At 32.6% G+C, this 14,884-nt stretch overlaps 2 protein-coding genes and 1 pseudogene across 2 annotated transcripts; 1 reads left to right on the top strand and 2 right to left on the bottom strand.

The window, feature by feature from the left end:
• Positions 1 to 679: 679 nt before the first annotated feature.
• Positions 680 to 1,687, bottom strand: LOC149491396 (lipase 3-like). The gene has a single exon (XM_089700272.1). The coding sequence runs from the start codon at positions 1,685 to 1,687 to the stop codon at positions 680 to 682; it is 1,008 nt and encodes a 335-aa protein (XP_089556398.1).
• A 3,164-nt stretch (positions 1,688 to 4,851) lies between these two features.
• On the bottom strand, positions 4,852 to 6,276 carry LOC149491395 (lipase 3-like). The gene has a single exon (XM_089699575.1). It carries the CDS (start codon positions 6,274 to 6,276, stop codon positions 4,852 to 4,854), a length of 1,425 nt encoding a protein of 474 aa, XP_089555701.1.
• Positions 6,277 to 12,403: 6,127 nt separating this feature from the next.
• On the top strand, positions 12,404 to 13,650 carry LOC149491394 (ATP synthase subunit beta, mitochondrial pseudogene; annotated as a pseudogene).
• Positions 13,651 to 14,884: the final 1,234 nt, after the last annotated feature.

The raw sequence follows: 14,884 nt of genomic DNA, 5'->3' as shown, positions 1-14,884 counted from the left end.
ACGACGGACGAACAATAATGAGTAATAAATAAAAAAAAACATAGTTTCTAAGGTCATTAGTTTTATTTTATTTTATTGTTATTTTCTTTGAACGATTGGAAATGAAATTACTCAATTTTTACACAGAACTTTGATTTATTAGAATTATGCTCATTATGCATAAGATAACGAACGCGAATGCACGACATCTAGCGCGTCAATGTCTAAACATCGCCTTTCGTTTAGACATTGACGCGCTAGATCTGTAATAAGTATATAGTCTATGCGCTAGATGTCGTGCTTTATGTCGTGTTTCGCTTGGCAAAAGTCACGCACACTACTGTAGAAGTGTCAAATTTTTCCGGTATTTTACTGTTGTTTTTCTAAGTAAATATTGTAAATTATTGATTAAAAAGGTCGAACGCGCACACATTTCATTATAGAGAAGTGATAAAATGATTAGTTTTAAAGAAATAGTGTCTGTGTTAAGTGTTTAGAGGTAATCAAAAATGTATGGAGGGACGGTCGGAACATCAACCTTAATACAAAATATTCTCGACTATACTTACATAATATCACAAAACAGCTGTTTACGTTAGTACTTGAATAAAAAATGAACAAGGAATGACGCTATAATACTATCAACTAGCTTATCATTAACTTATATTTAATCGCATCATATGAAAAAAAAATTGTCATGTTAGTCTAAAAATTGATTTATTTTATCAAACACTAGTTGAGCTGCATAAGCATCGAAAAGAAAATGAATGTGGGAGAACTCTTTCTTCGTTATAATTGTATGATCAATAACATCAGATAATTTACTGCGTAGTAGAGACACATCTTCTGGTGCCGACAGGAAGTCTTCTGATGAAGAGACGACCACAATCGGAGTAGTGACATCCCTTAAATTGTACCCAGGTGGACGCTGTTGCCCATATTTCCTTAAATTATTTTCGCTTCCGTAATCAAAATTCCTAAAATGCCCGCTTTTCATCATTTGAAAATAGTGAATTAGAAATTTCTCTGATCCTCCCGAAGATGTAGCATCTAAAATAGTTGAAGTAAAATCTTCTTTCATTACGCGCTTTCCACCATACCGCAAACATGTTAAAATGTTACTGTTATTATTACAAAATATCCTCATTACTTGCTCATAAGCTGGACCTTTTGGCACAAGTTCTCTATTTCTGGCTTTGCTCAGTACAGCGGAATTTTTCGTACCGTCCAAATAATGCAAATACTTCAAAGATCCTTGTGCATTCGACACAAATACGAGTGGTGCTAAAAGAACACACAATTTTAACATATTATTGTAACGTAGTGTTGAAGCAAGTAAAACCAGTAATGCTGCACCACCTGAAGAGTGCCCAACTACTATTATCTCAGAGTTTTTTTCACTAATATTAAATATATAATCAATGGTAGCGGATAAATCGTACACTCCTATTTCATGCAGAGAATAATCCCAAAATTCAGAGGAATTAATAGATTTGGTTGCGTGGCTTTTGGAAAATACATTTCCTCTTGAATTAGCTAGCCATACTTCACAGCCAGCCTTTAAAATCATATACGGTAAAGATTTATCTGGGCCAACAAGAAACCAATCTGCTGAACTACCAAACAATCCGTGTTGCAATAAAACACTCGTTTTTCTTCTCTTGCCCAAATACGTTACATCTGGTTTTATTTTATGAACTGTTAACATATACCCATCTACAGACAGAACCGTATGAGTTTCAACATGATATCCATGGTAAAGGATTAGAGTTGATAAAGTCATTCCCACATTTGGAATATTGTTTGAAAATCTTCTTGTTTTACGGCATTCCACTTTTTTATCTCTAAATGCTACATCAATAAAATGATAGAATTCCTTTTTTATTTTGCGTCGTCTTGCTTCCAATTGGCTTATAGATATATTGAAAAATTTTATAATACTTTTAACAAGTTGATTAAATGAGTCGCGGACTTCACCGCGTACTTTGGGCAATTCCTTTAGTTGTTCGTAATTATTAGTATCATCAATATTAAAATCAACTTCGTTTGATTTTGCTTTGTTAATATGAAATATTACAATCAGAATAATCACTTTGTTCTTCATTGTCTGATTCTAGTTCATTAATAGAATTGTCACTAAGAACTACAATAGAAGACCTGTTACAGTTAATATAAATAGTTTCAAGCTATATTAAATATTTATATTGTACTATGTAAACTTCAATGTACTCCTTAACTATGATGGTCACAATATTAAAAATCAAACAATTTATGGGTCAGTGGTTAATCAATTATTATGTCAATAAAATAATATTATACAAACAAATATAGCTGGATTGTCTATGTCGTGATTATTGAAAATAGAAGGTACGAAAATTGCCTCATAAATTTTCTAAATCAAGTAATTTCAGAAAATAGTTAGTTATTTCCATGATATAATTAGAATTCAATGATACAGAACCACTTATCTTGCAACTGTCTGTTCTATAAGGTTCTATTCAAATGCCATTTAAGTTTAACTTGCGTAGGTATTTATCGTGAACTTGTAGGCAGTGGCTTCCTTTACACTTTCCTGTTTCCTTTCTTCTTGTCGTCTTCAATGGACATATTTATTTTATTTCCAATAGAAAAGTTTTATATACTGTATTATTAGATAAAATTTAATGTTGTGTTATACTTATTTTAAGTGAAACAATTCTTGCTTTAGCAAAACTCAAATAGATCTAATCTTGTTACATAAGTAGTTTTAGATTCGTTTTAACTACTATATACTACTAAATACCTATAAATCACTACATATAAAACAAAGTCGCTTTCTCTGTCCCTATGTATGCTTAAATCTTAAAAATTACGCAACGGATTTTGATGCGGTTTTTTTTTAATAGATAGAGTGATTCAAGAGAAAGGTTTTAGTATACAATGTATTATGTTTTAGACAAAGCGGGCGAAGCCGCGGGTGGAAAGATAGTATTATAATACATGCATTTTTTGGTTATTGTGTCAAAATATAAGAATTAATCCCAGGGTTTTGTTTCCCTCGCACGAATATATATATTTTGTAATAGAATGTACTTAAGAGCCGACATCACGTTGCAGACTTTGCACGAGGGATCTTGTATTCACAAACTGGATTATTCGTTAGATTATCATTTACTTCGTTACAAAATCACTTTTAATTTATGGCATGTAGGTACTAAATTGAATTTATTATACCGAACCGTTATCATTAATTACAATATTTTAAGACCCTTGTATTGTACATTGCATTATATTCGTCTACGTAAGTAATTGCTACGAAAATTAAGTATGAAAGAGAAAACATCGCTAACCGAATATTTAATTACAAAATGTAGGTACATTCAACTTTTTTAAACGTGAAGAGGGGATTTTTTACACATTTGCATTAAAATACGTACCTGTTACTATGCGCCGGCAAATAAAAAAAGTTTTCGGATAAACAATGTGGCTTGGTTAATGTGCCCAGACGAGAATAAAGACGAATTTGTTTTGCAAATTAGTTCTGTTTTTATTTGTTGACTTTTCTAAGCCTGTCTGGGCCTGTTCTGACATCGCCTTGCTTTTATTAAACTGCAAAAAATAAACACCCTTAGAGGTGACTGTAATATTTAATTAGATGAGGATGCAGGATGTGTTTCCATTTTATTATCAAGTAACATTAATTACGTGTTTATTTTTTTTTGACATACTTAAATATTTTCACTTATTCAAAATGTAACAGATAAGACTAGAAGGAATAAGTCACAATTACAATAACAATACGTAGTCAGTGAAGTAAATATAAAAATAACTTTGTCCTAAGGCCAGCTGTAGCGGAGGCGGCACTTCACATTTATCATCGAATGAAGTAGTCCACTTTCCCAGATGCCATTTAAAATATGCAAAAAGCTTCCGTTTCCTTTCTCTGTATTTGCTAACAAGAGACGTTAATTAATTTCTTAAAGTTCAATAGAATCAGATAATGTTGAGAACATGTCAACTCTGAAATCGGATCGGAAACTCCCCGAGTTTTAGTACAAAATTAACTAGAGCTCGGGCTGAAACATACGCATCGAAAAGTTTTCTCATCTGACGAGATTACTAATAAAAATGAGGACGTTTCCTTCATTTATAGTAACTGACATCTCAATTAAACTTGGGTGGTTATGCATAATAAGATAGTTGATCCACATTCAATACTATCTACTACGGTAACTATTATAATATTTATAATATAATATTCTAAAAAAAAACCGTATTGCACGCCTCATAAGCGAAGCGTTGAGGTGGGTACTACTGTCACTTCGCGCAAAACATCTGATTTTTCAAACTTAAAATGTCTTTATGTATCATACATTGCACTTGTAAGATAATACATACACACACATATTAAGAAAAAACACTATTTTTAACATTCATGATATTTTTGATGTCATTTTTGTTATTTAAACTAGTTAAAAAACAGTTTAAAAAAGTTCTGTCTTGGACGTCCGTGTGTCTGTATGTGCGGAGGATTTTCTTGTTAACACGATAGCGACCGAAATACTTTACTAATCGAGTCTTTTTTTTCTCTTACGCTTGAGTATGCTCAGGAATAGAACCCTTTCATTTTTCAGGGTCTGATTCGATGTGGTTTAATTGTTATTAAATAAACAAAAATAATAATTAATAAATAATTATTAAAAAAAATTATGAGGCGTGCACTTTTGGATTTTCCAAACTATTTTCAAATTTGAATGATGCATTGTGCGGACGTATAGCGAAATTATTAAATGGGTACCTTGCATTATCTTGATAACTTAGAGGAAAATATGAAATGTTTAAATAAAATATGACGTGCATTTAAATACCTTTATTGTACAATTATAATACCCATTATACTTCATTTGTTTTGAATTGATCTAAGCCATGTGATAAAAAATCAAGCACTTTATCATACACTACATTAGCATCTGTACCCCAAACAAAATCACCATGATGTAACTTCTTGTCACGTATGATATAATGATCAATAGCTCGAGGAATGCTAAAGAAAAGTCTCAAAACATCAGGTCCAGTGGACAGCCAATCGTCACTTGAAGATATCAACGCAATTGGAACAGTCACTTTATTCAATGGATATTCATGTTCTTCGTCACCGAACTTGTGAAACTTTCCGCTTTTTATTAATTGTGCATAATGTAATATGGTCCTCGTTGAACCTCCAGCTGGAACGTGGTAAAGTAACCTTGCAACAAAATCAGTATCCCAAATATCTTCTTCGGGTAACCCTCCAGAAAAAAATAAAAACGGATTTTCGCAATACATTAGAGCGCCTTTACAAAACTTCGTTGCAATCCAATGAGGCACTTTTCTGTTAGCCATAAACTCTCCTTGACCTATTAGTTTGATTAGTTGTTCAGGAGGATAATTACCCATACACTTGAGCATTCGCAAGGGCCCATCCACATTTGTTAAATATGCAAGAGGTGCTAAAAATATAGCCATTTTTATATACCTGTTATATTCTGGCAATGTGGATAAAAACACTAAAAATGTCGTTGCACCCATAGAATGCCCAATATAGTTCATAGGTTGAGTTGCATTTTTTACGCTGTTAATGTAATCAACAACGGCTGGCAAATCATATACACCCATTTCATGCCATGAAAATTTCCAGAAATCAAAATCTTCTACATTTCGTGATATATGGCCACGAGAGTAATAATTACCTCTTGCATTAGTCATCCAGACGTCGTAACCAACATTCGAGAGGATGTATGGTAGTGAGTTATCTGGTCCTGATAAAATCCAATCTGCTGAACTACCGAGAAAACCATGATGAAGCAGCACTGTTTCTTGGATACAATCGCCACTCGTATCATTTTTGAAACACGAACTAATCAGTCTATGTAGAGTAAGAAGATAGCCATCTTTGGTAAGAACAATATGAGATTCTATGCGTTTTACGTGTAAGGTTGCAAGTTGCGGTGTAGACATTAAAGCAGTAGGTTCCGATCTTAAAGTTAAATATTCAGGAGATTCTATTTCACTTTCAGCCGCCGTTTCCTCCACAAAATCACTAAACGCCTTCTTGGTTCTTGGCCTTACTCCGTATTTATCCATATAATCGAGTTCTCTATCAACATATTCACCCGGAAAAAGGAAGTCTCGCATTTTAATTTTAATGACTTTGAAAGCGTCTCTTACGAATTGTGCAAATTCGTTAATTTTATCAGAAAAAGTATCCAAGACTGTAGCAGAACTATCACAACAACTCTGATAAATTATTAAAATCGTAAAGAGACTTGACAACCTCATTATAAAATCGAAACGTTCTCTCTAGCAAGCCTCAAACCCCACTAGACTTCAATTGTTTTAATTGATGACACAATATTATGACAATATACATTTTGTATAATATTAAAGAACAATAGACTGCGCGTAATGTAGGATAGTGACATTATTTACTATTATTCTATTACTGAAACCAGTGTGTAAAAACAAACGATCCACAAGATTACACAATACTATATAGAATAACAATTATATTTAATAAACACAGGTAAAATTCCAGCAAGTAATTCCCAAGCTTACGTTTATTTCCACCTGTATTAATATTAACAATCACGAACATCCCTGATTCCAAAAACAATGTTTACATTCCCACTTCGAGCTTTCGCCTTAAAAGTAAAATTACATAAATTCGACAGTGGCTGAAATAAACAAAAACAAAAGATGTTACCTACTTTTTTCGTAAACATTTTCAGGTGTTCACAATTACGAAATATAAAATATCTGAACATCGCAGCGCGAAAGTTTCCCGCCTCTTCGCAGTTCAGCAAAGTTTCTTTCTTAACGACGTAAACAATTTAAATCTAATGCAATATGCAGACCAAGGTGACTACCCATTTCCTATCTCACGCTTCCTACCTGCGTTCTCATTAAAAATGTATAGAGAAAGCGAAGGAAAAACCTTTTCGAAGTGCTAATTATATCTAACGATTATTGTTTTATTTCGTTACTAATGTAACATGTGAGGTTAGTATGGGACTGTCTGGCTGTTTAATTACGCTAGTTTCATATAAGCACGTTATACCTATTATTAAATATTATTACTGCAATGTCCATACAAAAATGGTTAGCTTTATTAGTATTTCCAGGAAGCTTTAAAGAATTCATTGTGTCACTGTACACAAGTCACATTTTTAACACAATAGACTAACTAGGAACTTCATCCAACATTACTTCTGCACTGTTGAAGTAATTGCACAGTAAAAGCCTGGGGATCTTAATAGAAAGTCCTTTATGGAAATAAAAATTTAATTTTATTCTGAACCTCAAAACAATAAAGAAGGGGAACTCTTATAAGATCACTTCATAGTTAGAGCGTAGTAAAAGCTCTGTCTGTCTTTCCATTCTATGCCGTTATTCTTTTCGCAGAAACAACTAGTAATAAACTTCAATTATTCTCTCGTTAGTTTTCATTCTATTTTTTATGATAATATTCCGTCACCATACGCTTTAAACTCTTCTCAGAACCTAGACTTTATTACCTTTTACAAAATTAAGTACAATTAGTTTAACTTAAAATTAATATTGCAATTGTTGTAAATGAAAATTTCAGTATTAAACAGAGCGTTAGAATTATTTTCCATTATTTATAAAAATGAAAACGAAAAATATCTAATAGATAGGCGGTAATAATTCAATATTTACATCACAACCAAATACTGGATCTTGATTTTATGTAGAAGTATTCAGTCATATATAATTCATCTTTGGATTACTTGATGGAGAGACGAAGCCTCTTACACCAAAAGCCGACGTTTAATCCGCACGCGTTAAGTACAGAATGGAATAATAGACCAATAACACTACATACTATTGTTTGCTATAGAAACAGAGAAATTGGGTGGATTTACCTACGAACACTGCTCATGCAAAATGCAGCGCACACCTTCCCTCCTATTTCACTCCCCATTTTTCCCCCCATTTATAAATGATTCTGGCTCAATTCCGCCGACTCCCGACCTGCGATATTGTTTGACTTGTGGACCTGACTGACCTCACTTTAATTTTATTTATTTTGTACTTTTTTAATGCGTTAACACTGTTATTGATTTCTGTTTAATGCTTTAACGGAAGTAAACACTAAACAACGCAAATATACGTTTAATGAGAAATTCATTGTCCATATTTTTGCGTTTCAAGAATCCAGGACATGTAATCCACGTGCTTGTTAGCAATTTCTTATATAAATAATAGATATACAGTTATATAAATAATAGATATAAAGTATAATAAACTATAAAGTTTATTTTTATATTAACTTCGCCGACTATACAATGCGCCTATTATTCGACTTTTTTTTTAGAATTCCAATCCATAATTACTGTATTATTATAATAAGAATCGTAATGGAAAAGTCCTAACATTTTTAAAGGTTTCTTTCGTCTTTTGTCGTATAATTTTAAATAATATAATTATTTCAAATAACAGCCGGTAATATTTATTTTGTGTGTTAGCTTTGAAACGAGTCAATTCTGTGTTGTGAAGCTTTCCTTGGGGACGCGTGAACGCATATTGGAAAAATGGACCGTCCCGTTTGAAACAGGGCAGGTCATCACGTCGGCCAATATACTCGATAAAATATTAGAATACTGCATAATCTGTTGTGATTTAGTCTGCCTGCTTGTGAGCTGACTGAAAATGACAAAATAATCCAATTGAAAGGCAATTTCACACTTTGACACACTGGATAAACTTGAAGAATAATTTAAGTACGGATAGCATTAACAGTTTATATATTTCCAACATTAACCTGTAAATAATTATTTTAAGCGTATGTCTTTAATGTACACACAACAAGTACAAAGAGCAAAAAAAGCAGTTATAAAAAACACCCTATTCTCGCAAAATTAAACGCCGTGTAAAACACGGTAAATGAGCGTCAAAAATTGAATATAATTTTATATTGTGCATCCGGGGAGTCTATTAAGAATTTTTAATATCACATCTAACATCTCTTCACGTGGATCTTATTAAATACTCTATCGCCATATAGTCCATTATTAAAAACGTTGACGGTTAAAGACTTCCAACACGGTAAATAAAATTAAAATGCAAGATGTCTTTTATATATTGTTTTAATCATAGCCGGGCTTTCCGACGGACATCAAAATAGGTTTCCGACAACGCTGGATTTAATTAAAACGACACCTTTGAGAATCTAATTTAATTAGCGTAAGGCACAATTTTAGGGATCGCCGCTATTACTTCTCTCCATTTTATTTCCTATATACATATTAGGTACAGTTTTTGCTTTCGCGTCACATTATGCAGAAGCTAATGGAATGGTTCAATATAAATATAATTTAAGGTATCTTAATTCCATAACATTTTTTCAAATTTTAATTGGTATGAAGTAGGAACGATTATTTTTTTCTAATTATCATTTTTTAATTCAGAATTATAATAAGTAGGAGTTTTTAAACTAAGTTTAATACGTTATCATAATATCAACTTATATTAATAATTATTTAAAATAAGTATTCTAAAACTCTTCCTTGCAAGTCAAAATATCAACTCATTTTCCTGTTTAGGATCTTGATTTTACTCGTATTCTTATAAGATTCTTCCGAACTAAATACCTTACAATTAAATGACTTTTAATTGTATGTTTCATCGAGGTTTTAATGTCGAGAAAAACATTATAAGTCTGGTATAAAATAATAAATAACTCTAGCGTCCTCATTCTGCTTTCAATCAAAGTTCCGAAGTTCGTGGCGCAACAGCAAATATGCTAATTTGTGTCATAATAGGAATAAGTACGGCAGGGTTTTATAAATAGGTGATGATCATTATATTTACAGTATGAAAATAAGTGAATTGTAAGTCACTACTTGACGTCGTTTTTGTTTCTACATAATAATATTATGTACATAGTACAAAAAAGTCGCTTCCCGCTGCCTGCAGTCCCTAAGTATGCTTATTTCTTTAATTTTTTTTTGCGATTTTTTTCAATTATTAGAGTTGTTCAAGGAGACGGTTTTTGTTTATAATTTGTTAAGTTATTTGTTATTTCCAAAGCAGGTGAAGCCGAGAGCGGAAAGTTAGTACTAAAGAGTTGCGAAAAAATTCGGATACCTATATTGTCGCCAGAGCCTGGCGTAAGATGGCGAAAATCAGTATTTGAAAAAATTTCCTCTTGCTTTGTTTCGTCAAGAAAGTAAAAGCGATGGCCTAATTGGTATTTCCTATTGTTTGAAGAAGTCTGAGATTTCTTGCAATTTTGTAAGAGTTTTGGTTTTAACGAAATTTGAGGTGTTGTCACCTACATTAATCAATTCAGAGTTTATTTTTTTATTTATTACATTCAAAATTAAAATATAAAATACTGTTACTTTTATTTCATCTCATACTACTCTCATATTTATAAATATCTTATGATCTATGCTTATGATATACCTGAAGTGTTTTATTATTGAATAAAACCAACAATATGCAATCTGTTTGACGATATTAGAGATTTCTTTCATAAAGCTTATTTATAGTTTCCAATAAGTAACATAGAAATCATCCAATATAAAGCAATATTGTATCTGCATTTTGCATCTGAATGTATAAAACTACACAGTACAGAAGTTCTATGAAATCGAACTCGAGTTGAGTTCAATAGAAGTCTATTTTTGAACAACATATTAAATCAGATATGTTTATCCCAGGCATTTTTATAAAACGTTATTTTTTCCTATAGTAATTAGAATATACACCAAACAAATGATTAAATCTTGTATCCATATATCAATACGAACATTGGGATTTGGGGTGCATATTAAAAATGAAACTAAGTACAGGGCCGCACGCTGCAGGGCTATATTCGTATAATTGGATCGACACGACCAGCCAAATTAGTTAGTGAAATATGCATAACGTTATAAAGCTTTCTTCGACTTATTATTAGCAACTCTTAATTATTCAAAGGGCTTAGCAAGATTAAAGGGGAAGATTTTAATTCTAGCATAAAAAAGCAAAATTAAATTCATTCGATTAACAGTTTCATGTCCATGGTTCTTTACTGTTTTTGTAAGTGATTGATATCGTAAAATTAAAATCAATATTTGTGTACGATTATAAAAGTCATGCGTGGATGAGTTACACGCACACGGATTCTATGTGATACACCCCTCTCGTATACGCACTACGAAATAGTCCTCATCAAAAATTAAAGGTAAGAACGAACTATTGACCCATTTCGCCCTTCGTGGCTCCTATTGGTCAACAGTATATTGTATGGGACTCCTCTTAGACTTGATAGCTTTGAAAACTAATTTTAAAGGACTTTAATTACTTTAATAGTCTTATGATTCAATAAGTAGTTCTTTGAGTCTCGGTAATTTTTGTTACCAACTATTACGATATTGAATGTATCTTGGTTATTTAGAACACGCTCAGTAATTAATAATAATAATAATTCATTTATTGATAAGACATCATAGGTCCACTTGTTAGTAATTTCTTAATTACTATGTTAGTACATTACATTAATTATTAAACTGTTTTTACATTTAATATGATGACTGTATTTAAGTTGCATGATCTTATTTTTAATGAAACTAATTTTTATTTTACGCTGTGTGATATTATTTTCCGTCTATTATTTTAGGCTTCACTACAGATGAGTTAATATATAAAATTAATAATTTATAAATACCTTTTCAGTATTTTAGCTACCTACCAAAGTAATATTTTTATTTTAATATAATGGCAATTTATACTCGAACCTTATTTAAAATGTGTTAAAACTAGGCAACAATTAAAAAATAAAATGAATGACAGTTGTCATAAAATGATCTCAACTTCAGCTTGGACTAACAATTTATATTTTATACGTTAAAAAAATATGTCTTTACTATTATCTAAACCAATATTTGAGTGTTGTAAAGCGAAAGATGGAATTCAACTACTAAACAATATAAACAAGCGCTTTAAGACGAAATCAATTAAGCAAATTGACTCAGATCTTTCTTCTTCTAATTTGAATAAAGCGAATGCAAGTAAAGAGCTGAAAAAATTAAACTTAAATGGTATAAGTAACAAAAAGGCTACCAGTAACTCCAGAAAAACACTCGCAAAAATTGGCGCATGTGTATATTTAAATAATCCTTACGCAAAATATTCTACAAGCTCCAAAAAACCTGAAGATGATAAGGCCGAAAAACCACCCAAGAAATCATCAGATTCGGCATTTACTGGAATAGCACCCAAATCAGCCTCAGGTGGAGCGAAGGGAAAAATTATAGCAGTTATTGGTGCGGTTGTCGATGTACAATTTGATAAAGAATTGCCACCAATTTTAAACGCTCTTGAGGTTCCCGGTCGGAAACCACGTTTGATTCTTGAGGTGGCACAACATCTAGGAGAAAATTCATGTCGTACAATTGCTATGGATGGCACGGAAGGTTTAGTGCGAGGGCAATCTATCGTAGATACAGGAGCACCCATAACGATTCCCGTCGGTGAGCCTCTTTTAGGTAGAATAATTAACGTTATAGGTGAACCTATAGATGAACGTGGACCAATTCAAACAGATCAATTTGCACCAATTCATGCAGATGCACCACCGTTTGTAGAAATGTCAGTTGAACAAGAAATTCTTGTCACTGGTATAAAAGTAGTCGACTTATTAGCACCATATGTCAAAGGTGGTAAGATTGGACTATTTGGTGGTGCAGGTGTAGGTAAAACAGTGCTTATTATGGAACTTATTAACAACGTTGCCAAAGCACATGGTGGATTTTCTGTATTTGCTGGTGTAGGAGAACGCACGCGTGAAGGTAATGATTTGTATAATGAGATGAAAGTTGGTGGGGTAATTAAAGATGACTATAAACAATCTAAGGTAGCTTTAGTTTATGGGCAGATGAATGAACCGCCTGGAGCAAGGGCTCGTGTTGCTTTAACAGGGTTGACATTAGCTGAACATTTTAGAGACAAAGAGGGTCAAGATGTTTTGTTATTCGTGGACAATATCTTCAGATTTACCCAAGCTGGTTCTGAAGTATCAGCTTTACTTGGGCGTATTCCGTCAGCAGTAGGCTATCAACCAACGCTAGCTACTGATATGGGAACGATGCAAGAGCGAATTACAACTACAACAACGGGCTCTATTACAAGTGTACAGGCTGTTTATGTCCCAGCTGATGATTTAACTGATCCTGCTCCAGCGACTACATTCGCTCATCTGGACGCTACAACAGTACTATCGCGCGCCATTGCTGAATTAGGAGTATATCCAGCTGTTGACCCCTTGGATTCTACATCGAGAGTCATGGACCCGAATATAATCGGCCCTGAACACTATGGAGTTGCGAGAGGAGTCCAAAAAATATTACAAGATTACAAGTCGTTACAAGATATTATTGCTATATTAGGTATGGATGAATTATCTGAAGACGATAAGCTTACAGTAGCTCGTGCTCGTAAAATCCAACGATTTCTTTCTCAGCCTTTCCAAGTAGCTGAGGTTTTTACTGGCCACGTTGGCAAAATGGTTAAATTAGAAGAAACAATTAAAGGGTTTAAAAGAATTTTAGGTGGAGAACTGGATCACATTCCAGAAGCAGCTTTTTACATGGTGGGCACAATTGAAGATGTTATTGCGAAATCGCAATCCTTAGCGAAGTCCTAAAAATCGTGCATAAATTATAACTTTTTCCTATTAATTAATAATAATACAACAATTCCTGTGTGTTCTAATAAAACATTACTTCCTACTCTGATTTCGTTTTCATTTAGCTAACAACTAAAATAGTACGTTTATATGCCTTGTATCCTGTAAATTTAATTTAGTATGAAAGTGGGTTTGCTGATCGAGTTCTTGTTCAGAATGGCCTAAAACTGGCGTAGAATAAGTTACAATTGCTCCACAAAGTTTGAGTGAGGATAAATTTCAGACGCCATAATGAAACGCTCGCTCGAAATCCGGGCCAAGCAGAACTAGCAATAATTTGTTACATTTAACGCTTAGGTATCTTGATGTACTAAGCTTTTATTAAAAAAGAAAACAAATTGCTTCCTTAGAACAAACAAAAAAATATTTTATAAATTTTTGTGTGCAGTTTTATTTTGTTATTCAAGGCACGTCGCTTACCCATTGTGGTGGGTGCTTTTAGCGGACGTTTGTGCCTCACTGCTCGGATTTTTGGTGTTTGTTTGCACTTCAAAAATTATAAAAGTTTTACTTGTAAATATAATACAAAACCAGCTTTCGTCAATAATCCGGTTTTTTTCACATAAACATTAATTACTTTGTTGTTTTGTGTAAACTTTTTTAAAAGTTCAATTAAAAGCGTATGGTATTTGAACAAGATGTATCAAAAAACTAACCATAACTGATTGCAAACGAAATAAAAGTATCATAACAAGATCTAAACAAAACAGTACGTGATTCGGAAGTAAGAAGATAATTAATATCTTGCAACATCACGAGTATATTGATCTCTACAGCGGGGTCGGCCCCTAACCTGCATTATAGTATAAAATAGCAAAAGTATTGCGAAACCACGTTGTTTCTTTTTATTTGTGCAACCCTTATATTATTATATATAAACCTCAGGGACTTGTTACTTGGAATGCAAGCTTGTATGGAATAAATAATACTGACTTAATAAGCATGAACAAACTTTCTGTAAGTATTTCACTTAAATTATTTAATAGTTATATATTTTTTTCATCTAATTGTGGTGTGCATCGTAGCATTGTTGGGCGTAATGTAAAATTGTTATCAAGCTGTTAAGGTTACCTGTTGCAAAGGTCAATAATTAATGAGAAGCATAGAATATAGGTAGAGCTTGTAGATGTTCACGTATTGCACTTTTTTGAGTTTTGTAATTAATAGAACTAAGTAAAAAATCAACAACGTTCT

This window comes from Colias philodice, chromosome 1 (assembly GCF_061535455.1).
Source record: "Colias philodice isolate Cphi_HAF_F1 chromosome 1, ilColPhil1 Martin Lab GWU primary, whole genome shotgun sequence".
Lineage (NCBI taxonomy): Eukaryota > Metazoa > Arthropoda > Insecta > Lepidoptera > Pieridae > Colias > Colias philodice.
The sequence above is the reverse complement of the archived record's forward strand: the minus strand, read 5'-3'. Positions and strand labels throughout refer to the sequence as shown.